Below are 27,831 nucleotides of genomic sequence, written 5' to 3'. Positions count from 1 at the left end.
GGCAGTGGATGTAGGAAGCTCTCTAAGTGTGCTGATAGGGAGGTAGGGGCTGAGAGCCCATCCTGTCCCGGGGGTCCCCAGGGTGCTATATCTGCAGGGGGTTGAGGCCAAACTCTTGTAGGCGCTCCTTGTGCTCCACAGCGATGGTTGTTCCTACCTCTTCCCAGTGCTGTCTGGCCTCTGCCATCTTGGCCAGCACAAGGTCCAGGCTACCCTGGTGGGAAAGAGGATGGTGAGGAGGGGAGACCACGCTGCCAGGGTGAGCCACCCACAGCCACATCCCCACTCACGTGGAGGATCTTCTCATACTCCCTCTCCATGGCATCAAGCCTGCCCTGCAGCTGGGTGATGGTCCTGTCCCTCTCTGCTAGCGCCTGGGTGACAGTCTCCTGGGTCTGCTGGCTCTCCTGGAGCCTAGTGGCTGTGGGGACAGAGGCAGGGACGCTGAGCATGTGGGCACAGGAAGCATGGCACTGCATGACCAGTGCACGGGAGAGTACAGGCAGTGTGTGGCACAGTCCCTGCCCAATCCCCCTCACACCCAGGGCGGCAGAGGGCTCTGGGACAGGGGTGGGATCACAGCATCCCTTTGCAGTCAGCATCTCCCAAGGTCGGGGATGCACTGGGTCAGGCTTTGCCTTCAGCTGCTGTCGTGCTGACAGCACAGGGTGAATGACTCCCATCTCCCCTTCCTCCCCCCAAGTGCACTTTGCTGCCCTGGAGCGAACCCCATCCCTACCCACCGGAGAGGGGTAGGCATGCCACGGGGCCATACCGAGCTGCCCCTGTAGGCTCTTCACCTTCGCCTCCAAGCGCTGGCCGTGGGCTGCTGTCTGCTTCTGCAGCTCCTGGTATTGCCGGGTCATTTCTGGGGGAGCCAGGGAGGGGAGAATGGAACAAACGTTGAGACTATAGGAGGGACAAGCAGGCAGTCCTTGTGCTCGGATCCCATCACCTGTGACCAGGCAGGGGCTCCAGCAAGGTCTGACCTGAGGGCTCCCCTTGCAGGGTGATGTGTCAGAAGCAGCCGTGCATGAACCCTCTCCCTGTCTGGCAGGGCTGTGACAATGCTGGGGGCGGAGGGGCAGGAGGGAGCCCTGGAGGGAAAGTTTTGCCTCTCCGTTGAGCGTGGGAGAGTGAAAATGAGCACGGAGTTTTGCATGTGGCAAAGACCGCAAACCTCTGGCTGAGGTTTAACCTCTGCTAAAATCGGCCCCTTCTTGAGCACTAACGGAAATGGCAAAGCAATGGCTTTTGCAGACAGGGAAGTCCTTGCCTCTGTGGTCTCCTCTGCCTGTGCCAAGTACAGGTATCTGGGGTGCAGCAAGTCCATGTCCAGAGCCTTTGCATGCTGACAGCATGGGCGGGAGCAGGGCTAGCCAACAGCAGGGTGGTTTGGGGCTGAGCAGTCAAGGCCAAAGGGAGTTGCGGTAAGCTTGGCTGGCTTCCCCCAGCAGCACCAAAGTGTGGGGTCCCTGCACCTGTCCCACTGCCCCCTCCCAACTCTGCCCTCACCTTCATGAATGTCTCGCTTGTCTTCCTGTGCCTGCTGCAGCGCCTTCTCCAGGTCCCACAGCCTCCGCTTGAGCGCTTCGTTGTCAGCTTTTGCCTGCCAGCTCATGTCCCTCCAGGCAACTGTGAGCCAGAGACGCACAGGACTGCCATGGGGACAACACGCTTCCTGACAGGCGACCACACCATGACCCTGACCTGCGCACGGGCAAAGGGCACCATCCAAACCATACTGGGTGGGTATTCCCTGCCCCGTGCCTCCTCCGTACCTTGGCCTGGCAGTGACTTATTCCTAGCCTTTCTCTGCTCCCAAAGCCAGGGGGATGTGGACACCTCCCCAGCCCATGCTTGGCCCCAGGCCCTGTCTGAACCAGAGTGAATCTCATTGTATCGGGAATAGCGTGGCCAGTAGGAGCAGGGAAGTGAGTGTCCCCCTGTACTCAGCACTGCTGAGGCTGCATCTCGAATACCGTGTCCAGTTTTGGGCCCCTCGCTACAAGAGAGACATTGAGGTGCTGGAGCGTGTTCAGAGATGGGCAACAAGGCTGGTGAAGGGTCTGGAGCACAGGGCTGGTGGGGAGCGGCTGAGGGAACTGGGGTTGTTTAGTTTAGAGAAGAGGAGGCTGAGGGGAGACCTTATCGCTCTCTACAACTGCCTGAAAGGAGGTTGTAGTGAGGTGGGTGTTGGTCTCTTCTTCCAAGTAACAAGTGATAGGACAAGAGGAAATGGCCTCATGTTGTGCCAGGGGAGGTTTATATTGGATATTAGGAAAATTTCTTCACCAAAAGGGTTGTCAAGCACTGGAACAAGCTGCCCAGGGCAGTGGTTAAGTCCCATCCCTGGAGGTATTTAAAAGATGTGTAGATGTGGTGCTTAGGGACATGGTTTAGTGGTGGACTTGGCAGTGCTAGGTTAACGGTTGGACTTGAAGATCTTAAAGGTCTTTTCCAACCTAAAGGATTCTATGATTCTGTGATTCATAGCAAGAAACCTCCCCTTCATTTCAGCCCAGTGCTGGGAAAGAATTTCCAGGGGGGTGCCTCACTGCAGCATTCCTACCACCTCCCATCTGCTTTCCGCATTGTTCCTCTTTTTCTCTGCCATCTCTGCAGCAATTCTGGCCTCTGTAAGCAGCTGCTGCGCTGTACACCAGGGACTCGTGGGACAGCACAGGCAGCCCCTGGGGTTGGTGCCCGCATGCAAGGGAGGCCGTGTGCCATCCTCTGGCGTGACTTGCTGCCGGGAAGGGCTAGTACAGAAGAAGTACATACAGGGCAGCAGGCATCCCTTGCTTGCCCCAGCCGCTTGCTCCTCCCAACCTTACCCAGGCGCTCTCTTGGCATGTCAACCTCCAGTGCTGCTTTCCCGTACTTCTCTTCATCTTGGCTTTCTGCAGCCAGAGGGAAGAAGGAAAGGACAGAGTCAAGAGCAGCTCTTTAAAGGGGCTTGGCCCAGGGACACCAAGGGCTGTCAAATAGCCCAGGGAAAGGCTGCCTTGGGGTGTTTGCCCCAGGAAATCTTTGCTGGGACACGCCTCCAGCTCAAACACCGGCACCAGGGCAGTATTTCTGCAAACACCTGTCAGACACACAGTCAAGATGTAGCTGGTTTTACTTGAAGTGGCTGCCCTGGAGAGACACACCCTCATTTGGGACTGAGGGCTGGGATTTTGCTGTGAAGGTGGGGCAGCAGCCATGGTGCACAGAGGCTTGAGGACCCCTTCCAAAACCCCACGCCAGACGCTCTTCCAGCCTGGTGCATGCTTCCACTTTCAGAGGCATGTAGGAGAGGCTGAGGCCTGGCAGAGCTGCTCTCTTTGACCTCCCCGCTGGATCCTCCCAGGGTGGAGGGTGCAGTGGGGTGCAGAGTGCTTTGGGCAGGGCTCTGCACCACCCTGTCTCCTGTATCTCATCAGGCATAACTGTGATGCTGCCCTGGCACAGGGTGAGCAGGGCCAGGGGAGTTGCAAGAGCTGCAGCCAGGCTATCCCATGGGGCCCCAGTGCAATCCTTCGCCTTAGTGCTCCAAACTCCCACTTCCAGCAGCCCGCATGATGCCTGCCCTTGCTGGGGCTGGGCGGCAGGAGAAGGATGTTCCTACTGGCTGGAGGAACACAAGACCCCAGGCTCACCTGCTCTGTTTCTTTTCTGCTCCTGCTTCACTCCTTTCCTCCCTTTCCCTTTGCTCTTTGGAGGCATCCTCCTGCAAAATGATACCAGTGCGCTCTATCAGCAACTGGTGATCACATGTTGATCACCAATTTGGGGGAGAAAGGGGAGGCAGTGGGCCCCCCCAGCACATGGAGGAAAAGGCCTCTCCTTCCCCAGGAAGCAAGACCTAGACACGTGGAGCTGCTGTGCCTCCACCAGGATGGCTGTCCTGCCAGCACCTGTCCTGGTTGCTAGCACTGACCTCAGACCCTCAGGATGCAGCAGCTGCCTTCAACCTAATCCCTGCTGTTGTAGCAACTATCTGCAATGAAGGCAGGTTGCTATCTGGCCCAAAGCCCGCCTCTGCCTTGCAGCAGCTGAGCATCTCATTCCTGTGACAGAGGCGTAGATCGAACGCACCCCGCGCCCAGTGCGGCACCAGAGCGGTCAGAAGCCAGCCTTGCTCCCCAGTGCTGAACTGGTCATGTTTGACTGCAAAATTGTGGCACACAGCTCTGATCAGGTAGGCTGGACCTTGTCCCCCTCGCATCCCAGAGCAGCAGTCCCAGATCAGCCCCAGCACGGGTCCAGCTGAGCTGTGGGGAAACGGGGACATAGCAGGGAGGGTGAAACTTCCCAGCCACAGTCTGAAACCAGCCTGGCATCTTCCTCCCTCCCTGTCCTGGCTCTTCCCCTGTGGTGCACCCCCCTGCTCAGTGCTGCAAGTTTTGCCCTGGGGACTGAGGCTGGATTTGGATCTTCTTTATAAAACAGGAGAGGAAGGAAGGGAGAGGGTTTTAAACAGCTGTTTCTGCTCAGGACACAATTAACCCTAAATACCTGGGAGCCAGCAGGTGATTCCTGGGTGCACCGCAGTTCCTCGGTAGGATGCAGACCTCGTTGTGTGGACAGGGCAGCAGGAGCCAGGCAGGCACTGGGAACAGGAGCTGGTGCGTGGGGAGGCTGCAGGGCCATCTGCTGCCAGGGCAACCCGGGGACAACCTGCAGGGACTCGCCCGGCGGGGACACGTGTTGGAGGAGCTGGCAGGGCGGCAGGCTGGGTGCGGAGGGCCAGGGGAGCTGGGCCTGGGCCAGGGATGACGGTGGCGGCCGTTCTCCTGTGCAGACGTGCAGGTACAGAAGCTGGCGTGCACCTTGTGAGTACCCATGCGCACGCATCTGAAACCACTGCCCAGCCGCTCAGAGCTGAGCAATCAGAGGGGTGTCAGTGCGTGCATGGGCCTGGCAGCTGGCTGGCAGTGTGGGGCACAGAAGGGAAGGGAGCACACGCTTATGCCCAGCCTTGGCTGGCACGACCAGCAAGGGGCCTAGATGCTGCTCTGACCCACAACCACACGAGATGCACACCTGGCTGCCCTCTTGGCCACCAGCCACCAGGCTGGAGGGAAGAAATTCCAAAACAACCAGTGTGATGTGGCTTTCTGGCGCAGCGGTGGCAAGTGACTGCTGTGCTGAACATGGCCCTGGCCCCAGCAGGGGCCCAAGGGACAGAAGCAAATAGGAGCCCTGCAGAGGGGTGCTGCATTGCTCTTTCCCGTGGGGAGGGAACAGTCCCAAGAGAAAGCAACCTTTGCTTAAGTCTCACACATAAATACAGCCACAACTTGGAGTGAATCATGCCCAGAGAAGCAGATAGTTAGCAATGCAGTTGCTCAAGCATGTTTCCTGATCTCTTTGGATTGGGGCCATGGTGATTTTTATGTTTGGCTCCTCAAAGCTGGTGTAACCCTCCCCAGCCCTCTCCCCAGGTACTTGTGGTATCCTGGTGCTGGCCAGGGCACCCTCCGGTGGTCAATCCGGCTTGACTATTAGCCAGAATCCATTAGCATCTAATGGGAAAAGCCTCAGGAACACGGCCTCAATAAATGTTGACATATTTGAGGTCAATATAATTCTTAGGAAAATTTGCCCAGGTAATTAAAGCCAGACAAGGAGCTGCCTGTCCCAGAAATATTTACCAAGCTTTACCAAAGGTAGTAAAATCAAGACAGAGGGTTTTATAACCAATCTATGCAGGGTTCCCCTGCTATATCTAGTGCTGCATGCTGCTTCCTGCTGTCCTGCTTGTCTGATGCCACAGCTCAGCAAGCCACATGCTATGCAGGAACTTGTCACGAGCCCTCGGCCGACAGACAGCCCCAGTCCCAGGCAGACAGTCATGGAAGAAAGCAGCGCTGGAGCTGGGGTGGTGTGGGGCAGCGCAGCGCTTTGCCGTGACACAAGCAGGCTGATGCGCGATGTGCGTGCGCAGCCAAGGCAGGGATGGGCGGAGAGGGACGGCATGCACAGCCTCCCCCTTGGCAGCACCCCAGCCTGAGCGCAGAGCCCCGTGGCCATGCCCCGGGCTGGCAGGAGCTGAGCAGCAGCAGCAGAGCTTGGCACGTCCCTCCTGTGGCAGACGGTGTACCAGGGCAGTGGCTCTTCCGCGCTGCTGTGGCTTTGCACACCTGGCACCCCAGGGGTCCCGGCTCCCGTGTGAGAGTGGGCGCATGGGTGCCGAGGGGAAGCAACGGGGTGAGCTCGGTTGTGGGGTTCGGCTCCAGCGTGGACCCCAGGCCCCAGAGGCTGAGGCCGTCCTGTCCAGCCTGCAGGCCTGAGCCCAGTCTCTGGGTGCTCGTGCTCCCCAAAGTGAGGCTGGCCACGCTGCTGGTTTGCTGTTTTGTTTTGTCTTCTTTCCTCCTTGGAGCCTGTGCTGTGAGACTGGCGCTGTGCTCTACCAGCCTCAGCTGGTTTTTTTGCAAAGAAAGTATTCTTCTGCCTGGAAAAGGAGACGGAAAACAGGATCTGAAGGCAGCGAAGAAACAGAACTGAATTTACGTTTGAGCTCATGTTATAATTTCTGAAGGTTTAGCATTGTCAGCTCTGTCAAAAGATTGACAAAAGGCGTCCTTTCCCTATTCTTCTGTCCATGTGTTCTCCTGCCCCCGGGGACCTGTCGGAGCTGGGCTGCAGGTAATGGGGATAGCAGCTCCAGAGGGCTTTTCCTTTCCCTGCCTTTGAAGAGTGAGACGCCTCAAAGACGCCGACAGCAGCCAGGTGCTTTCCAACCGCACCCCAGCGCTGCTAGCTGTTCCCATCTCCATCCTGGCGAAGGAGGCGCTGGTTCAGCCCCAAGTAACAAGTGATGGGATGAGAGGCAATGGCCTCAAGCTGCGCCAGGGGAGGTTTAGATTGGATAGTAGGAAAAATTTCTTCACGGAAAGGGTAGTCAAGCATTGGAACAGGCTGCCCAGAGAGGTGGTGGAGTCCCCATCCCTGGAAGTGTTCAAAAAAGGGGCAGAGGTGGCACTTTGGGACATGGTTTAGTGGGCATGGTGGTGTTGGGTTGATGTTGGACTGATGATCTTGGAGGTCCTTTCCAATCTTAATGATTCCTAGTTTTACTTTCATTAAAAAATAATCCAGCCACCAAGGCAGGAAATATGAAATTGCTACTCTACCCTTAATGGGTTTAGTGGTGGACTTGGCAGTGTCGGGTTAATGGTTGGACTGGATGATCTGAAAGGTCTTTTCCAACCCGAACGATTCGATGGTTCCATGATTCAGCTCCCTTGCGGCTGCCTTCGCTCCTGCCCGGCGTCCGCCGCTGAGCACAGCCCAGAGCAGCGCCGGGGAGCTGCGCCGCGGGGAAGGGCCACGCTCCCGCCGCAGGCCCAGTGCCCGGGCCGCGGCTGCACCCCGCACCCCCTGCCCCGCGCCCCTCGGGGTGCGGTCTCGGTCGCGCCGGGGTGGGGTGCGGTGGGGTGGGTTTCTCTGCAGCGGCGGCCCGAGCAGGCCGAGGGTCGGCTTCTGCTTCCCCACGGCCGGGGCGAGCGAGCCCCTTGGGGCGAGGACGTTTTGCCAAGCCGGTGCGGGGGGCGGCGGGGCCCGGTAGCGCCGGCTGCCGCGGGGGCGGGGCCGCAGCGCGGTTCCCGGGGACGCTTCCCCGTTTTCGGGCCGGACACGGGCCATTCGAAGAAAAGGAAACCCGGCTCCTGGAAAGGGGAAGCGGCCCTGTTTTGCAGCCTCCGAAACCGGCGCGGCGGGCCCGCGGAAGGGAACCGCCGCCGAACCGCCGCCGGGCCCGGGTCTGTCCCGCCGCGCTCCTGCGCCCCGGGGGCGGCGGGGCCGGGGCAGCGCGGCCCGGGCGCGGCCCTCGCCGTTCCCATGGCGACCCCGCCCCGCCCCGGCCCGCGCCCCGCCCGCCCGCACCAAACATGGCCGCCGCGCCGCCCTCGCCGCCGCCGTGCGCCTGCCCCGCGGTGGCGGGGCGGGGCCTCGCGGCCGGGCCGCCGCTCGCCCCTCTCCCTCCGGGCGCGGGCGCCGGCCAATCGGCGCCGGCTCCTCCCCGGCGGAGGGGGCGGTCCCGGGCGCGCGGGGGGGGGGCGAGCCGCCAATCGGCGCGCAGCGTGCCCGCGCTGGAGGGCGGAGCGGCGCTAGAGCCGGGCGCCCCCGCCGCCACCGCCCGCGGCTCCCGCTGCCGCCGCCTGCCCTGCCCGGCGCGGCGCGGCCCGGCCCGGCCCGCGGGAGCGCCCCCACGCCCGGCTGCGCTGCAGGGCCGCGGCCCGCTGCCGGACGGGGGCCACGGGCCGGGCGCGGGTGTGGGCGCGCTCGCGGCCGCCCCCCGCCCCCGCGCCGCCCTCATGTCGGCGCCGCTGAAGAAGGGCCCCGGGGGGCTGATCGGGCTCATGAAGGACGCCTTCCAGCCGCACCACCACCACCTCGGCCCGCACCAGCCCGGCGCCGTGGACAAGAAGATGGTGGAGAAGTGCTGGAAGCTCATGGACAAGGTGGGCCCGGCGGGGGCGTCGGCCGCCCTGGGCTGGCGGGGCGGAAGCGGGCCCTGTGGGTTGAGGTGGGGCTGGGGCGAGGGGCTTCGGGCCGGGGCTGGGGAGAGGGGCTCTGGGGGGCCGGGGGGGGGGCTCGGCTGCGGCGCTTGGGGAGGCGGCTGGGGGTTGGGCTGGAGCGGGGAGGGACAGCTGTGCCGGGGCGGCTGTGGGGGCAGAGGGGGCTCGGGGGGGCAGGCTGAGCCAGGCTCCGCAGGGGTTTGCAGGCTCGGCTGGGGGAGAGGGGGCTGCACGGCTCGGGGTGGGGCTGGGGTGAAGTGTTGGGGGGGGCGGGAGCTGTGTGGGCGCAGGGTAGGGTGCAGCGCTTTGCGGGGGAGGATGTGGGGGCCGGTGGAGGAGAGGCCAGAGGCAGGACGGGAGTGGGATACGAAGGTTAGAAGATGTGGAGGGAGAAGAGCGGCTCTGCAAGGGGTGAGCTGCATGCAGGGCCGTGGGGGGAACGGGTTGGAGAAAGAGGGGAAGGTTTGGGGCGGAGGGCGCAGACCTGCTCAAGAGGATCTGGAATTCGTACCGTCATGTGCTTGTGGGCACTGGTGGTGCTGGTGGGGGGAGGCTGGGCATGCAGGGCCTCGTGAGGAGCTACAGGTGCGTCCTAGCGGTGCCAGCTGTAGGTGCTACCCGTGTGTAACTGCAGGAGGGAGGGATCTAGGGTTTGCTTGGCTGAAGGTGAGCCTCGGCCTGCGATAGGGCCCGGTGTGCGGGTACTGGCTGGTGAGGCTGAGCGTCTGCTTTGTGGCAGTTCAGATTGTCCTTTTCCGAATGACCGGGGACGTGTTACTGAGCTCAGCCCAAAGCCTTTTCCTTAGAACAGGGAGCCTGGTGAAAACTGTAAAAGTCTGAATAAAACGCTCTGTGATAAATGCGTGTAGTTACACAGAGATAAGGAGTATGAAATCTAATGTTAAACAACAAAAACCTGCGGTGTGGGAACAGGAAAGGCCATCTTCCAGTCCCATGCCTTTACGCGGGGCACTCTGGGGTCATTAAGTCTCTCCCCTCCTCCACCGTTTGAAATGCCAGGAAATGGCTATTGCCGGGGGCAGGACACCAGACCCTTTGGCCCGGTGGTGTGATGGGCCACCACAATTGATTTACTAGCCTGGCTAGGTGTGTTGGTACGTCCATTGTTTTAAGAAATCCTGGTGAGATGTTAGTGGATGCTAGCATTATTTATAGAATGACCCAGTAAGTGAGCATAGGCATCCAGAAGTGAGCACAAAATAAAAATCTTCTAACGTTTTTCCTGGGATTTTGATTGATCTTCCGATGTTATTACTGTTCAGCTCTGAGAATTGAGGCTAGGCTTGACATGTTGGAGTCTAAAATGTGCAGTGCATTTTCTGATGCTGGGTTCAGGGCCCTCAAATAAGCGCAGAGTAAGAGCATTGCCAAAGTTGCCTGCAGTCCTTGGGGAGTGTCACCTCACCACCTTCTTCCCCTCTGGGACCGGAGCAAGCAGGGCTGATGGGCATACCTCATCCAATTGCCCTGCAGGCTTATGCATTTCAGCTTTTCTTTCTCTTTTCCCTGCATTGTTTATGCATGCAGTGTCTGAACCTCCTGCAGTAAATGCTAAAGCAGGCAGAGTAGATGACTTTTTTAAAGACATATTAAATTATGTTCATGCCAAGAAATCACTTTGTGTTGGCTAGCTCAACAAAAGACATTGGTTTATAGTTGTGCCTTGCTGTGCTTGTGATGAGCATTGATCACCTTCTACAGAGAGAGATTGGGATAAAGAAAAAAGTCTTTTGAGAAGTGCCAGCAGCTCTCTAACAAACGTTGAGGGCAAGCGTAAATGCTAATGTGGGAAAGGTAGTTTGAGCACAGAAGTGTGATTCTCTTAGAAATAAGTTTAACTCGCAGATACAACTTGTAAGAATGCATGTCTTCGTTCTAGTGCATGTGATATAGATGTGAATGTCAGCCTGTGTTTGACCTCATAACCTGGTTTGTTCAAAGGAGAAGGCTGGCCTGAAAAAAACCTTTGATTACCTCGGCATTTTGAATTGCAGTGGGATGGGTTTTTGGGGGGGGGGGGGCGGGGGCGGGGGGGGGAGCACGGAAATACTTTCACAGCTTCATATCTGCATAGCCAGTCTGCCTGTATACCCTCTCCACCATGATATCGCCGATAGAAGAGCCAAGGCCACTGTTGTATTTGTCACAAATTAAAGTAACCTCTTTTAAATGTGCACTGACTTCACAGTTTTGCTCGTAGGCACCATCTGAAAGCTGTTAGGTGTAGGCTTAATTTTTAAAGTCTTAAAGAGTTAGTTGTTCAGTCTGATTTGTACAGGAGGAGAGATTTGGTTGTGAAAAGCCCTTCAGATTTCAGTTAGACTTTAGTTGTATTTATGCACACTTATGAAAACACATCTGAATTAAAAATCTTTTTAGTAGTGTAGCAAATTGCCAGGCTAACACAGTGCTTGTGAAACTAGTGGTGAGAAGTGCTAAATGAATGGAAGGTGTTGAAAATTGGTTACTCTTCTGGGCCAAGTAAATTAAATTACAGGTGCAAATAAAAGAAATACTTGTGTGTGTGCGTTTAGTAGATGATGTGTTTGCCTTTCAGAAACGTGTGCTGTATCTGTGCGTGTGTAGTACACTCACGACCTGATTCGTTAGTCTGCATAATTAGCTGGTGTTGTCAAAGCATTCGTGCATCTCTGCTTTTGGATGTGACTGAATTTTCGATGCAAGCTGATTCTTGTCCAAATATTTTCCCTATAATGTTCTCAATAGCTGCCTGATGCATTCCTGTCTTTCAGATCCTTTCGCTTTAAGTTCTAGTTTTTGCCAGTACTAACTGTTGCTCCTGCAGTTGCACGTGGTCACATATAGTATGGACGTAAAGTAGCCCTTTTCATCACTGCAGCAGGATGTTCACCTTCAGCTGAATTAGGTGACATTTATGCATTTATCTACGTAGTAGAGGTTAAATGTGTCTTTGGAAGCCGAACGTGTTGTCAGGTGTCTGGTGAGCCTGCAAGCTTGCAGCCATGAATAGCGAGGAGTAAGCAACATAGTAACTTCCTTGCAGTGTCTGGAACCTGGTAAAGTGCATAGATTGGTTCAAGTGGGAGGAACTGCTGTTGCTGTTAACTTGCTTTTATCATGCTCGCTTGTCTTGCTACTGTCTTTAGCAAATAAAGCAGTGCTTAGTATAAGAAAACATAAGATGTATTGGATGGTGAAAACAATTTGTGTTTTTTACACAAAAGGATGAGATTACAAATCAGTTCTTGCAAATGCGATCTGGACAGCAGATAATGCAGACCGCTTGAGTTTATTGCTGTGGATGGTATTTGAAGAATAGGTGGTATAGTCACGAACCGCTCGGGATGAGGTATAAGGGATGTAGCAGAGGAATGGTAGGGTACATGTAGTAAGACATGGAGGAGGAAGACAAGCTGTGAGATAAAGCTTCTCTAAACAGCGTACTGATGCCATTCGGTTTCTAAAACTGATATAAAGAAATGCCACTGTAGGTCACCTTCGTTGTAAGTAGAAGAGAGGCCAAACATAAATTCAGCAGGAGATAAGAGAAGTTTGAATAGGCTTTCTTTTGCTGTTGGCTTAAGATGAAATGAGATGCGATTTCAATAAAGAAGTCAGCTATTTAGCCCTTAAAGGAAGGAAGGAACTATGGCTTTTCAGAACTGCACTGAAGGGGTCTGAGCTGGTAGGGAAAAACTGTTAATCTGGCACAGTAGCACCTGGGGTCTTGTCAGGCCTGGAACTCTGACACTGTCCCCCATCTGAGGCAAGCAGGTAGGTGGTGCCTGTGCCGGGGACTTTCTGCCAGAACAAGAAACGGGGTGCCATATCAATGGCTGCAGCAAACAGGCTGGCACTAGCTTTTTCGTGGGTAGGGCTGGGGGTGAGCAAAACGGGGAGAGTAATGAACCAAGAGGATGGGGCGAGTAGGCAGGAAGCTGAGAGGGGGGGATTCAGGGTGTGCTGGAGGAAACAACCTGCTAGTGTGGCAGCTGGTGAGTCTGCCTTGAGGGGCCACCATTCGTATGGGTTTGTGTCCTCTGTTAAGCAGCGCTCTCTGCTATTCCTAACAAATACTGTGTATTGTTAAATGAGTACATTTGCTTAAGTATCTCATTTTTCCTGAATGCTTCCTTGCTTCTGCTAACATGTACCTAATCCAACTATGTGACCTGACTGCAGTATTTAAAAACGCTAATGGTTCTTGGCTGTGTTTCTCGGGTTATCTATATGTTGTGCTGTGACAACGCTCTGTATATAGTGCTTTCCTACACTAGCTACCCGGTTCCTTTATTTGTGCAAGTCTAACAAGGCAGTGCTGAAGAGAAGTATTTTAAATCCAGAGACCGGTCAAGGCAAGCTGCCGAATCTTGAGGGGAAAGACTCAGTTCCAGGACTAGAAAATCTCCATGAGATTTTTTTTTCCCTCAAATGAGCAGTTAACAGATGCTTTCTTCAAAACTGAGGGGGGGAAACTGGTTTTTGATTATTTTCTCCTCTTGAGTTTGGCAAATGAGAATCAGTGAAGTCAATTTTAGGGTTCTTCACAGGCCAACCTCTTAGAATCTTTGCGCTAAGCTTGAAGTGCTTTATTGGTATTTCTAAAAACCCCAAAAGGTCTCTGTAAAAGGCTTGTTCCTGAGAGAACAAAGCATAAGCCAGGCAAACTTGGATGAGTTTGGATGGTAGTTTAAAAACATGGATTGCTTGTGTTTCTTGCAATCAGACCTAAACAAAATTATTTGCTGCTTTTTGCTCAATTTCCTTCCACATTGCTGGTCCCTGTGGAAGGCGGGGTAGCTCGCTGAGGGGTGGCTGTTCCCAGGGCTGGGAACATGCCTTCCGACATTGTCACGATGCTGCAGGTGCACACGTAGAGAAACAAGCAAAATGCAACTGGTTTTGTTGCTGCTGTGTTATAAAACGACCAAGTTTGCTCAAGAGGCAGCAGTTCCTAGTTACGCAGATCTGTTTAATTGCTTATCTTAGCTAATTTTGGTCTACTTGGTAAATAAAGATGCTTGTTTGATAATAAAATCACAGTAGTTTTGGCCTTTCTGTTAAATTGGAGGTATCTTTGCAAGGCACTTCTTGGGAAACATTTTATGGAGGCTATGAGAATGAGTGGTTTGCAGAACTTGCTTCTGCTGTGGGAAATTTTTCTGATTGATATTGAAGTTTGTTACATTACTGAAACACAGTGGGTCTACTTCTTCTATAGCTGGATATTCTCAAGGGGTAACAGCCAACCTGTTTTCTATTACAGATGACTGAGAGAAGTGCATACTCTGACTTCTATGCTTGCTTAATGTGGCTTCCTCATAAGAGCTGACTGTTTTTATTAAGGTTTTAAACCCACTGTGTAATAAACAATTTCTGTTGAAGAAAAGATTTTGCTATCCATAGCTCAGTTCAGCTGTGTCCGAGAAGCATATTTAGAACCTATTCATGCTGCATAGTGAAACGAGTTTTATTCAGGGGACGAATGTGGTGACTCAATTCGTTGATGTGGTTCATTGTACAATGTTCACAGGCTCCAAGGAAGCAGCAGTTGAGACATCAGAATCAATCGAATAAGTTAGTTGTCTGACCATGCGTCTCCTTATCTAGACCTCCTAATCCCTGGCAGCCTCTTCAAAATGGAGGGAAAATTTTGGTAGTGTTTTTTCCATGCGTTCTTGCAGAGGCTTTTTTAGGCATGTAATTCTTCTAATGGCAGTCAGATTTTTCTGTTTGAGTTTTGCTACACTGGGTGCCTTTCTTTTTACTGAAATTGAGTCTTTCTCAGTCAGCTCTTATTAGAGGCACTACTGTAAGTCAGATATAATTGGAGATGCCACTTAACAAGGTTGCTTTTTGCATATACCCTGAATGGCAAAATTAAATGCTAAAGCACTGTTTCAGGATAAATTACTTTGTTTACCATCAGCACTTAAGTGTTTGAGGGAAGTAGGTATTTAAGTATGCATTGTAGGGAACTACTCAATTCCCCTTGAAGGTTTCACAAGATTTTGTAGAAATTATGTAGTGCAAAAGGACGTTACGTTCTTTTATCTTTTCCTATCCACCTCCCTTAAGCTTTGCGTTCTGCAGTGCTGCATTGTTTCATACCTGTAATACCCTTATACCTGGCAGTGTCATTGGTTTAGACCTCATTCACGTGCTTGGTATTAAGCAGTCAGATAACATTCATTGTAGTGAAGAACTTTAGGAAACTGTATCTACGTTTTGTACCGGCCTTCCTCTCAAGTTTGATTGTAAATCACAGAAGCTAGAAGCTGTTAGCCAGCAAGACAGCAGTAAGACTATACCAGCTGCTGGTTCGTAGGTTGTAAGCTTCATCTGATACTGGCCTTGCAACTCTAGAGTTTCAGCCCTTTTTATAACTGAAAGTGTACCACTAACTTTTCAAATTGCTACTTTGCCATTATCTCTCCCTATCATTCTCTCAGTCTAGATAATGGAAAATTTTGGCTATGGCAGATGGTGAAGTGGCTTCCTTTATCCTCCCCTATCATTCTCTCAGTCTAGATAATGGAAAATTTTGGCTATGGCAGATGGTGAAGTGTCTTCCTTTATCCTCCCCATCACATAAACTTACTATCACAAGCTTTTGGCACGCAAGCTCTACGTTTCTGTGTGTTAAAGACCTATATAAAGTTCAGCGTGCATCCTGATTTGTTTGTGTATGGGTGTAACAGTTGTATTGCTTGTGAGTTCTGAACTGGAATATTCTACTTGTTATTTGTACCTTAACTACCTAATGCGACAGTAAGTGTCTACAATTATTTTATCGATGATTCATTGTAGATGGCAAAAATTTGGGTCAATAGATTCAAGTTCTTAACTTTGAGAGTATGTGATCTCGCTGCTAAAGAAGTAAATAGAGAACATGTGGCTTGGAAGGAAGAAAAATGAGATGTTTAGTTGTATGCCAAGTGGAAGACAGGTTGAAGTCGTCTAATAACCCTTTAATCTAATTACTAGTATCATGGTGTGTGTGGTGGTGTTTAAAAAAAAAAAAACAACACAAACAAAACACACACACCCCCACCCCACACCCCCCTGAAAACGACAAACCAACCTACAGGAATTATTGTGAAGAATCTAGTTTTGCAATGAGATTCACCTAAGAGAAGGTAGAAGCAGGTGATGCATAACTGGGGACACAAGTTCTTGCAAGCTAAACTTTTACCCAGACTTCTCTTACCGTATCTATTATGCTACAGCTTATTTCTCATTCTTGCACAGAAAAATTCCTTTGTGTTCATTCTTTCTTGATGGTCGTCATTATCCATAAAAGTTATTGTTCCTCTTAGTCCTTGTATGTATTCAAGGAGGAAGAAAAGGAGATTCTTCTAGCACTGTTGCCTTCAAAACACTTTCAGCCTGGGAACACTTGCTGGCATCAGTGATATCTGTAGCAGTGGAACTTCCTCTGTGGGCATATTTGTCCTGAATATATGGGTTGGTGTGAAAAGTCACTTTTGCAGCCAAAATCAGGGCAGCTAGACAGGTAAAGTTCTGCCCATGGGCATGTTCAGAGTCTGAAATGTGGCAGGAAGTACTAGACACGTATATGCTAAGTTACATCCTTGCCATTTACAAACACCATATTGAATTTTCTTGAATTGTGTTTTTGAAAATGCACTTGGGGTGAAACACAGCCTCATGTAATATAATCATATGTATGTTGGGAGTTTCATCAGTCCACAGGCACTTCAGTCCATAAACTCATTTTTCTTCCAGTGGCTGGGCTCCCTAACTGGAGTTGAGTGACAAACGCGGTTTGTTGAGAGTGAATGTTTCAGTGTATTGTGTTTGTAAATAACACTGAATTGTGTTTAAGTAACTGATTGCTACTTGCTATTTTTAAGTTTTCAAAATGGTATGTTTTTTTCATTAACCACAGGTGGTGCGTTTGTGTCAGAACCCAAAACTGGCATTGAAGAACAGCCCGCCCTATATCCTAGATTTGCTACCTGATACCTACCAGCATCTACGAACCATCCTGTCACGCTATGAGGGGAAGATGGAGACCCTAGGAGAAAATGAGTATTTCCGTGTGTTCATGGAGAACTTGATGAAGAAAACCAAGCAGACCATCAGCCTTTTCAAGGAAGGGAAAGAGCGGATGTATGAGGAGAACTCTCAGCCTAGGTAATGGGGAGAAATGTTTTCAAATATCTATGATATAAATTTGCTTTAATGAACAAGAGCTTGAACAAATGTCTGCTGGTTAATATGTTGTCTGTACGTGAAAACAGACTTCAAAGAAATGTAAGTCTAAGTGCAGAGTTTTAAGTGAACTATACTTGGGTATATTGAAATCTAAGAGCAGAGTAAGTGTTCAGAGCCTGTGTAGCCTTAGTTGTTGTATAGTTCAGGTATGCTAGGTTAATACAAGCAATAAAGTCTGCTGTGAAAAGGTTTTCATTCTCACATAGAGAATGCCTTGTGAGAGAGGATGATAAGGTTCAGAATGACATTTCTGGCAATTTTAGGAAAAAGTAGAATATTTTGTGTTACATAGCAAAACAGTCATCCAGACTAAAACTTGCTGTAATTGGTCTTCAGGCTTTACAGAACTTCTCATTTTTCTGGAAACAGAAACTGTCCAGTATTTGCGGTAGGTAGAGGGAAGTAACCTTGTTTTGTGGGAATAAAACATCTTACTAAAACCCCATAACTTTCATCCATTGGAAACTTCCTATTTAAGGTAGATCAGGGTTCCCCACTTGTGAACTCTTCTTTCATTTTGTTCAGAAGGCGTAACTGAGATCAAGGGACATCTTCAAGGTGAACAGCACTTACTAAAAAGGATAGGTGGAGGTAGAAACTGCAATTGTATCTGAATATAAGGCTCTAGAACAAAATAGCATGAATTTGATGAGCACTGTACTGTCCCTGAAAAGGTGCTTCTTTCCTTTGTCCAGCTTTAAGCAGGAGAGCCAAGGTAATTTAAGAGTAGAATAAAGCTCTGAAAAAGGTTAATCTTTCATATTTGTCTGTTGGCAGCAGGTCTGATGGACAGAGATACACAAAGCATACATTTGTAACTTTAAACTCATATCAGGATTTTGGAGTAGGTGCTGAATTAAAAACAGTGGAAAAAAGTGAAAACCACCCAGTGGCTGAACATAATTGCTCTGAGGAGAATATGTGGTTAACGCCCTGGCAACTACTTGCTTGAATTACTTGGAGGCGGGGGATGGTGAAGTGCTGGCCCATGTGTCTGGTATAATATTGAACTCTATGTAGCGTATTTTATAATATTGAATGCCAACAAAAGACTATGGTAGTGGCTCCAGAAGGCATTGTTAATGCTGTTTTATTTTTCACCGATAGTATAGAAGAATTAATTAAGAAATGGAAGTTTCTTTCTGGACTGTTGTTTAGCATCGTTTCTTTGTGAGATGATAAGGCTTACTCTTAGAGCTTGTTTAAGACAGGGTTTGGGGAGTGTAAGTGTGCCTTCATGTGGTATACTTGCTTCTTTTAAAAGTTTAGTTATCTGTATGAGACCTTCAGGAATTGGGTTCAATGTAATGTGTGAACTAAAAAGTTAAATGTAATATTATCCACTTGCTCCTCCCTCCTGCCCCCCAGCCTTGGGAGAATGTGGTTAGTATAGGCACAGTTGCCTCGTTGCAGGTGAGAAGTGGCTTTTGGGAGATGCTGCTAGCTGGAATTTTCAAAAAGTGTTACAGAAGATATGGATATAACAAATATGGGGAGAAAAGAGTTCGCTAGCCTGGTATGTTTTGTGGATGAGGTGAGATTTAATGGAAAATTGCTTTTTTTTCTAGCCTTCACTCATATCAAAATGAGCCACAGTATGTAAAGCACTTCTTATTGTGAATAAATTGATGAAACTGATTAAAATGAATCTCTGAGTCTTCTGCTAGAACTGGTCATTTTCTTGTATCATCCTCTGAGATATTAACAACGCAGATTATCATTCAAGACTGTGAGCGATTTTTACAGTGTGGTGGGTTGCTCTTAAAATATTTTAAGTAGCATTTATCTTGAAAATAGTTTTGTGTGTTGCTCCCACGTTCTAGAAAATAACATCAACTCTATTACACTTACTATTTCCTCCAGAAGTAGGTTAAAAAGATATATGAAACCCTTTAGAATTTATCTGTGATACTTGTTCTGGTTGACTGTGTGTGTATTGTGATCTGTCTATCATAAATATGGAACATCTAATGAGTAAATGATGGATAGCTATGTCAATCATAAGTCCAACATCTCGCTTCCAGATCCTTGTTTTTTTCAGAGAAGCACAGAGAAGTAATTCCAGAGAGTTAATCATCCTAGTCTGTTTGTAGTCAAACTAATTGGGGGCGGGGGGGGATATCCAAGTTGATAGATGTAATTTTTTTTTTCTTTTGTAAGAATTAATGAATTCAAATATTCAAAATGTGGGTGAAGCTTTCTGCAAGGTTGTCAGCAGCCTCTAAAGCACACAAATACTACCTGAATCTGGTATTCACTGGAAATGTACTCATGGCAGTGTGTGTGTATATGTATGTATATATATAACAAATGTGTTTTGATCTCTTGCAAGTTTGCAGCTGATGTTAGTCTGCAGTGTTTTGAAAATATGCCTTTCAGAATCTAATCTGGTGTACTGAATAATCATTTTGTCTTGACTTTTTCTGACTTTTTTTTCCCTGTTGTCCTTGAAGCTTCTTTCTTCCTGTCTTCCAGATTTAGCATTCATTTTGTTTCCTGTTGTGTATGCTCTTATTTTCCTCCCCCAAATGTCTCTTGATGTAGAGCAAGTGCACTATTTTGACATTTGCATAACTAGTGTGAAAGCTGTGCAGGTGTTTGCTACTAGCAAACAGACCCGTAATTAGAAATTACTGAAGTCGCTCTTAAATTGTAGGATCAGAATTGTCTTGATCACTTGAGCATCAACCTTCTATTTTTATTATTTCTAAATTGCTCTCTGTGTATTTCCTCTCAAACTTTTTAGAGATTCTCCAGTGTGTTCCTCCAAGGTGGACTAAGGCCGAATTGGAGCACAGCTGCGGAGAGAGCACCATGTCTTGTAGCTGCTTGTGCTACTTCGAGAATTTGTAATAGCTGCAAGATGTGTGTCATCTAGCATTGAGCGGTTTGGTACACTGTGTTGTGTATGTGTTTGGAGTAGACTGTGTGGGAGTATAATGTGGATGCTATTTGGTGTTTGCTGTAAGGCAGGCAGTTTAAAATCCAGTAGTACAAAATAAGATTGCAGTTGCACACTGAACGTGTAAAGGTGTGTTTGTAAAGAGAACGCATGCCTTGATGTATTCTCTGCCTTTCAAACTGCAATAGAGGAGCAGAGGTGCGGAGAACAGGGTTAGAAAAGGCTTGTTTTAACACTTGCTGTGCTTACGGATGTCAGTGAGCCTTTGTTTCTTCAGTTTTAAATTAGCTGCAGTCAGAGCTGTTAGTGAATGTGGCTCTGACGTCATACCTTAACCGTCAGCATGCTGAGAGCATCCTCCTGTTGTGGCTACCACCACCGTTAAAGTGATGTCCAGTGCTATGAGCTCAATGGCTTGCTTGCTTTTCTTAGGACTGTAACGCTGGTTTTGCGGTATAGTGGTTCAGATGAAATTGTTACTTTTTTGCCTAAACTCACACTGCGATTTTTGTGAAGGGAACTCATTTTATTAGGAGAGCTTTAAAGATGCTATTTGAATTCTGCTTTAGCTCACTTCCATAGCTGTTTAAAAATTAATGCTGTTGAGGGTACTTTTAAAGCTATGTATGCACTTTCTGACTAGTAAGTACATGCAGTAACTTCTAGTTACGGTTTAAAGACTGAGTTTTAGCAAGTACATCGGATTCAACTTGACTTCTGAGTAGGTGTGTTCTTTTTTTAGTGGAGATACTATATTGCTCCTCTGAGTTTTGACAGCTTACGAGCTTATTTGGGTTGTCCTTGCTAACAGGTAGATCAGCCTCTTAAAACAAATTATATATTTGGGGATCTGGTAAAGTAAAATGGTAACATCTGCAGGCTTTGATAATGGAATCAAATAGTATCTCAAGAGTTAATCATTCTCGATGTTTTGTCATATGCTTGCAGTAAGCTAAAGGTAAGTCATTCAATAATTGGTTGGCTGTGCTGCAGTAGTTAGCAGGTATTCTTGAGGCTATACACATTTCCAAAGCTGTTGGTTCCTATTCTTTATAGGTCCACAGTGATTTCTAATGCAAAAGTCATTTTAAGACTTGTCACTTGAATTTTTAGAAGAAAACAAAAAACCACTGAAAGGTGAAGCTTGTAGCCTATATAGCTGAAACGGTGCAATAAAAGAAATCGGTAGAGGGTACTTAGCAGGTCTTTATGCGAAGGAGAAAGGTACAGCTATTTAGCACTGAGGAGCTTGCTGTGCTGCCTATAGTGGTAAATATGTGACTTCGCCCCTGTAAATATCGTGAGTTTCTTGAGTTTACTTTTTAACTAGTGGTAAGAAAAACTGGTTAAACATACTTTTTTTTTTTTCCTGCAATGTTATGGTTCCATTGATTGATAGTGCTATTAATGCTAATGCCACAGCTACTCTGAACATGCTGAACTTGCCTAAGCTCTTGATTACAGTTTAATTTAAAGGCTCAGTGGTTACGTTGGAATATTTTTTGTTTCTATTGCAGAAAGCTTTTACTTCTCCAGACCTCTTACTTGCACAGAGGAGCTGTCATTCATCAGCTTTCCCCACTACATAAATTACTCATTGCAGCAGTGTGTTTTGCAGTTGTGTAAATAGATTATACTTCACATGGCAGGACAGAAAAATAGTTTGCGGATCAGTAGACAGGGATAGAAATTGTCTGTTACTTTGGAAAGGATGAATTAGGCTGAAGAGTTCCTTTTTCACTGACGAGTCAAATTTACTGCTTATGTTAAAACAGTCTATTATGAGGGGAAATTCAGAAAATTTATTTTCTAAATAAAATCAGACCGCTGTAAATGTTTCCATGGGAGAATGCAGTTACGTAAGCTGGAGGGTGGGGTTTAGGTGAAAGGCTGAGAAGTAATTACCCAGGATGTGGACTGGATGTTTAGGCAATAGCAGAAGTTATTTCACGAGTTCAGCTTGCATACTTTGGAAAACAAACTGTTAACAAACCCAGTTAATAAAGCTAACATCTCTAGAGGAGAAAAAGGGGTTAGGCAGGGAATATCAAACCCTTTCCGTATAACATGGAGTGGCAAAAAAGGTTTGGGAAGATAGTTCATATTTAACTGTTGTCTTTCTGACAGTAGCCTTATGGGATGCTGGCTCAGCAGGATTTCATATTCTCCTCTAGCTCCAATGTGAAGACTTACTAATTTACACAGGAAAAAGCTACCAATATTTAATGTCTACTGGAAATGACCATGCATATCTCTGAAGGGGAAGGAAATGCATGAAGAATGACTTGGGGGGGAAAAAAAAATATTTTAAAGAGGAAAAAGTTGGAAGACTCTTGTGCTGAGCCATGAACCAGAAAAGTCCTCTGGGGAGAGGGCAGAGTTAGTGCTCTAATCTCGTATTTTAGAGTGCTTGCACACACTCCTGTCCAGTGAAAAAGAGATAGTATAAAATGTGGAACTCAAATGGTGCATGGTGTGTGCAAGTCCTCCTTCTGTTACTTCCTTCTAATACAGCTAAGACTTTTTTATTTTTTTTTAACAAAACCCACTAGTGTGAAGTCTACATCTGCATTTAAATTAGAACATCTTAAAGAGAATAACAGGCTCCAAAGCTCCCCACAAGAAAGGTTTCCTTGCCAGGCTACAGCATATGAACACTAACTGCTTATTACCCAAGAAGAAATTCATTATCATTTAAATGTTGTTGGAGAGAGGAATGTGAATTATTTCTTTTTAATTTGGCCTTAAATTGCTAATCGAGGTGATAGTTGTGGAACTTAAGTAACACTTAGCATAATTGGCATAAGCTTGCACTTACTTCAGTTTTCTTTCCGTCAAAAATTAGACCACTGTCTTGAAAATCAATTTATGGGCCAAAGTAAGCTTTCAGATTATTGTGTAATAAGGAAGTAAGATTTTTTTAAGTCGTCTTTGTTCCCAGAGCCTATAAAATTGTAGTTTTATGGAACACTAACTCTGTGGACTTGATGTTGTGGATGGAGGTGCAAGCATGTTAGTTTGTAGTAATTATCATTGGAAATGCGGATAGATTTCTCAATGCTGGCAAAAATGTGTTACTGCTGCTTGGCAACCGTATCATGTTTCTTGGGTGCTTGGCTTGTGTATTAAGGGCCAAGATGCCATGTTTTGGATTTCTGTTGATTTGAAGAAGTCTGCAGTTGTAGCCCTTTCAACCAGAAAACAGATTGTGTTTTGGTGCATGAAAGCTTTTCTGAACTGTAAGATAACAATGAAAAGACCCCTCAACTTGCTAGAAGGTACTGAACAAAATTAGGCCAGCTGCTTCCCAACAGTTTGAAGCAATATTTTCTGTGGTGTTAGTTTGTGAACTTGCTGGCTTTGCCCTGTTTTGATCTCTGGAAGGTGGATCAGATGGTGCTCAGTTATGTGCCCCACAGCTGGCTCAGGTAGTGTGATTTGCTGACTGCTACCCACCTGTAGAAAGGACTGTAAAATTACTGTAGAGGCGAAGTTGGTCATAGTGAGTGTGGTGTGAGGGGAAAAATGGGGATCTGTTTCTGAATTACTCAGCAGGACAGCTACGAGCTGGGGAAGTACTGCCACTAGCTGCTTGAAAAGCAAACATATGCTGAAGTTGTATGTTGTACTGGAGTATGTATGTTGCAAAATGTCTTGGGTTTAGTATTTTGACAGGATATGAGTTGGGAGTGAAGCAATAAGAGTTTACAGATCCTTCTGCCAAGGAATCCCCCAGTGGCATCATGATACCCAGACAGTTTGAGGTGGCTGAAGATCAAGTGTGAGATGTGGCATCTTCCTTGATTTGGAAACATGGCTTTTGTGCTTTGTTTTTCCCTTGAACTGAACAAGTAGCCCTTGAAATAGGAATTTTAACTCCAGTACAGAGAGTAGTGTTGTTCTGAGCAGTAAGTTTTGCTGTGCAGTCCCTTGAATCTGGTGAAAGAATTAATCTGTTGCCTAGGTGAGAGGTTATCCTTTATCTTGTCAATGCTCTGAGTGTAAGTTGAGCTCTTTAAAGACCATTAATCATATCAAATGAATTATTCTCTTTAAAGTGCTTTCTATAATAATTAAATCCAGAAAAATAAGTGGATTTTTACCCTCTTAATATTGAAAGAAATCCAGCTTGTTAAAAATGTAACACTAGCATTTGTGCCTAGAATAAGTAGTCCAGATCCTTCAAAGGTCAGTAGGTTGGTGCTTCTGGTCAGCACGCTGGACTGTGTGTCCTTTCTGCTGCAGATCAGTCACATCCATTTGCGTAACAGTATGAGTATGCCAGTTTTCTGGTTGTCTGTGGCCTGCAGTATATTTTGCGTGACACTTTAAACTGATTGGCATGCTCTAGAACTCAAGGTATTTAAATATATATATATATAAAAAAACATATACATAAACATATGTATGTTAGTTGAAAAGTGCCAGGATTCAGAAGACTGTAAGGAAACGTATGTTTTGTGTAATATTTCTGTCCTATAATACTTAAACCACTGATAAAGGCATTAGCCTATAGAATTTCCTGCTTCTTTAAAGCTACAATTGGTACTGCTTTAAAAAATTTAGAATTGGAAGAAACACTGCATGCAGAGAATCATTAACTATTGCATTTTTGGCCATAGACATAATTCATTGGTACAAAAGGGGGGGGGAGGGAGGGAGTAGAGGGGAAGCTCCGCAGCAGTCTTAACTGTTGTATGCAGATTTGTTGCAGCTATTAAGCAGGGTAAGAGTCTAATGTAGTGGTTGCAGTCATTTCTGATTTGCCTTCGTGGGGGCCCGCTCAGGTGCAATGTCTTGCGGACACAGCAGTTTAGCTTCCAGATGCCATTAGATGCGTGTTCTGTGCAGGAGCAGACGTGCTTAGCTGGGCACGCTGGTGCTCACGGCATCCACTGATGCAGACCAGCTCCCCTGCAGAGGAGGCAATAGTGCCGCCCTGCATTCAGGTTATTCAAGCCTGCTGTTGGGAGCAGTTAATGGAACTGGGATTAGACCAAGAACGGACGGAAATATCTAGTCCTCTTGTTCATGTGTTCCCATTCCCATTTTGCTGTTTTAGTAGGGGAAGTCTTGAAGTTGCAGAATTAACCAGCTGGTTTTATAGCTCTACAAAGAATGAAACAGTGAAGCCTGTAGTTCTTTAAATGGAAAAGTATGTTTGGAGCCGAACCTCGTGTTAACAAGAGGTGATAAACATGTTAAGTGTTTCTTTCCTTTTTCCCAAAGGGTGCTGGGATGAGCTAGCCTACAAAATCAATGTAGCATTAGCTGATGCTGTAAAATTCTATAGTACAAGCAATTAATTTGCTGATTCTAAAGTGTCTGGTTTGCTGGTAGTCTGCTATATTAATTGTCCTGTAGAAGTACTGTAAATGTTACGGAGCAGTGGCCCAGCGTAACTTTGTAAGGTGACTTCTGTTGAGCCAGTAATAGTTAAATGGAATTTCATTCACTTCCTGTGTTGCAAGTTTTGTTGAAAGTAGTTCCGCTGTTTCTATTTTTAAAACTGATTACTGTGTGTAGAGGACTCTGAAGCTGTCTCAGAGTTATAAAAGACATCTTGGGATCACCTCAAGCGTTTCCACTTACTGCTTATATGCATTGAAGAGCATGCAGAAAACTTGCTGGTGTGGTAGTAAGATATAAGATACAGTTCTTCCTGGAACCAGGCGCAGCCACCTGTCTGCTGAAATTGGGTCTAACTGCTCATGTCTGGTGGATAGTTCATAACATCTGAAGAGCAGGTGTTATCATATAACCTCACACCTTTGTGGTTTCTGAAAGGTGCATTTTACTTCTTGGACACTTGTTAAAAGAGCTGGGTTTTTTTTTTTTTTTTAAAGCTCTTAAATCCTCAAAATATCAAATTGTAAGATTTAAAGTAGAGGAAAAAACAATGTTTGGCTGTTTGCAGGACCCAAGACTGGGGATTGATTTATTTATTTTCCTCCTTCCCCTGCCTCCCCTCCACCCCCCCACCCCCCCCATAGTATTGGAGCTTGCGTTTACATGTAGTGGATGCTAACCCTGTCACCTAAAAATCATCTGGTCATGTGTAATTCCAAAGTAACTCCAGAAGTGAGTGGGTCGGAAACTTGTATTACCTTATTTATAATTTCTTGCAGTAGTACTTAGGAAGTGGATATTATTCTGCAATAATGAGCAGAGGGGCATAGGAATTAGAAATTCCCTAGCTGTAATTCTAGCTTTCAGCACTCTCTTTCTGTCCTTCAGCTGCCTCACCTGTAAAATGAGGTAAATTTTTTTTTTCTCAGAAAATTTAATGTGATCTCATGCTCAGGAGAATGTTGAAGTCCTGAAGGAAGTCTTATCCATGAATAGGGTTGTTGAGGTGTGATTTACAGAAAAGCAAGCATTAATTGCTCAACTAGTGAAATAATTATCATGTGCTTGCAGCTCTGCATGTCATAAACTTATGTGGAGAGCTGCTGGAGACATAAGACTGCGATACCGCAGAAGCCATTTTGGACTGTGAGTTGTTTTAAAAAAAAATACAAGTTTTTAGCAGTAGCAGTGAGTAATAGTACAGCAATTAGATTGTGTTTTCCCTCAGTTTAACTGAGCAATCGTCTCATTTCCAAGCCACCAATTTGTAATTCTTTCAGCAAATAAACATAGAATTTCTGAAGAAAGGAAGTGGTGCATCTGAGTTGTCCTGGGTGAACATGTTAGTTCTGCAATTTTGTGAGGACAGAAGCAATTGGAAATGGCATCATCTGTTCTAGGAGCCTCTGACTTTCAGTCAATGAGTTTAGTGCTCAGACACTCCCACACCTTCTGTAATGCTTTTTTCCTTCACTTTCCATAAGAATAAATAGGTATACTTTTTAAAAAATGCTCTGTGGCCATTCATCCAGTGTACTGAGATTGCATTTCTTGTGAGCTGCATTTTTGGATCATGCCCCTTTAAACAGCCAAGCTGACACGTAAAGAGAGCCGAGCCTTCTCTTCAGTTTTGAGTAGGATGGGCTTACAGTAACTTACGTCCTCTGATTTGAATTCTTTTTACCCTCTTGAATCTTCATTGTTGATGTGCAATATTAGCCAGGTTGATGCTGGTTTTATGAAATAGAGCATTTTCTCAAAAGTATGTTCGGCTTAATTTTGGTTTGGGGCCAAGATGGAGGTGTGCCTGCATTTGTCTTAGCTTCCTGCGAAGAATCTTTGTTAAACACAGCCTATTCTTAGAGAGGCTGAACGTTATTTGTGAAAACCCAGTGTTCACAAGTGTAACTGACGTCGGTGGGAGTGCAAATACAAAAATCCTTTTGAAAGTTCGGTCATAAGTAAGAAATATGCACAATCACTTCAGCGAAGTGAAGCATTTTGTAGTTGGTTGTCTTGTGTTAGAGCTCTTAATTCCTCTGTACAGCGGTGTTTGTAGCATGCTTTCAACAGAACGAGCTTTACAGACGTGACATTATGTTCATGTCAAATTATGGCATGTGAGCACAATATTGTGACTAAATCATCCAGTGGAGCAGTCTCCTTGCTACATGTGAGGAACAAAATTATACTGTGTGAGTTGGTTAGCTGTGAAGTAGTTGAGAAATACTGGAAGAAAATGAAAAAATTCTAGCTGGCAGTGGCAGAAATGGTAGTACTATATTAACATTGCCTTGAGGTAAGAAAGGCATTTTAGTCATGAAGCGCGTTAGGTGCTGTATGACTTTGTAACTTGAATTAATTTAACAAATTGTGTCAATGTAGCTGAAAGAGGCAGTGCTCTGATTAAAACGGTCCTCTGTCGTTACTGGTTTTGCAAGACTGAGCCTCTATGGTGGAAAAATGCTTTTGTCCAGCAAACAGGAAACTGGAAAAGAAAAATCTGCCCTAGGTCTGGGGGAGAGAACAGCACCAGAAAACCCTGCTGGGGCCCGGCCCACAGAGGGGCTGCAACGAAGAACTGCAGTGCAAATGGAAGTGCCTGCTCAACCTTTTGACTTCCGCTAAGATGCGTGGAGCAAAACCAGTCATGAAGCAGGAAGGAAGTAGCACAACCACAGCGGAGGGGGCACGGAGGAGGGAGGATGAAGGAACATGTCTGTTCAGCCTGCAGAGCTGCCGGCGGGGCTGGCCTGGCCTTGGGGAGCCGGCTGATTAATAAGCACGGGGTAACTGAAGAAATAGTCTTGCTTCATGCTGGTTTTT

General features: G+C 47.4%; 2 protein-coding genes across 3 annotated transcripts in view; one reads left to right on the top strand and one right to left on the bottom strand.

The window, feature by feature from the left end:
- Positions 1–85: 85 nt before the first annotated feature.
- Positions 86–3,711, bottom strand: DRC12 (dynein regulatory complex subunit 12 homolog). Its single transcript, XM_009485450.2, has 6 exons — positions 3,645–3,711; positions 2,838–2,903; positions 1,516–1,635; positions 776–868; positions 291–421; positions 86–214 (listed from the first exon to the last, which is right to left on the bottom strand). The coding sequence occupies exons 1-6, from the start codon at positions 3,709–3,711 to the stop codon at positions 86–88; spliced, it is 606 nt and encodes a 201-aa protein (XP_009483725.2).
- A 4,595-nt stretch (positions 3,712–8,306) lies between these two features.
- CBL (Cbl proto-oncogene) overlaps positions 8,307–27,831 on the top strand; it is a 41,293-nt gene continuing 21,768 nt past the window's right edge. For both annotated transcript variants that reach the window (XM_075723175.1, XM_075723174.1), the window contains exons 1-2: positions 8,307–8,453; positions 16,426–16,673. In XM_075723175.1, the coding sequence (XP_075579290.1) occupies positions 8,307–8,453; positions 16,426–16,673 (395 nt within the window). The remainder of the gene's footprint in view (positions 8,454–16,425; positions 16,674–27,831) is intronic.

Source organism: Pelecanus crispus, chromosome 19 (assembly GCF_030463565.1).
Source record: "Pelecanus crispus isolate bPelCri1 chromosome 19, bPelCri1.pri, whole genome shotgun sequence".
Taxonomy (NCBI): domain Eukaryota; kingdom Metazoa; phylum Chordata; class Aves; order Pelecaniformes; family Pelecanidae; genus Pelecanus; species Pelecanus crispus.
The sequence above is the reverse complement of the archived record's forward strand: the minus strand, read 5'-3'. Positions and strand labels throughout refer to the sequence as shown.

Coding starts and splice junctions, on each gene's coding strand:
- DRC12 (XM_009485450.2), bottom strand. CDS start 3,711: ATGCCTCCAAAGAGCAAAGGGAAAGGGAGGAAAGGAGTGAAGCAGGAG. Junction 869..1,515: donor CAAGCGAGACATTCATGAAG/GTGAGGGCAGAG, acceptor TGGCTCCCCCAG/AAATGACCCGGCAATACCAG. Junction 422..775: donor GAGCCTACAGGGGCAGCTCG/GTATGGCCCCGT, acceptor CTGTCCCCACAG/CCACTAGGCTCCAGGAGAGC.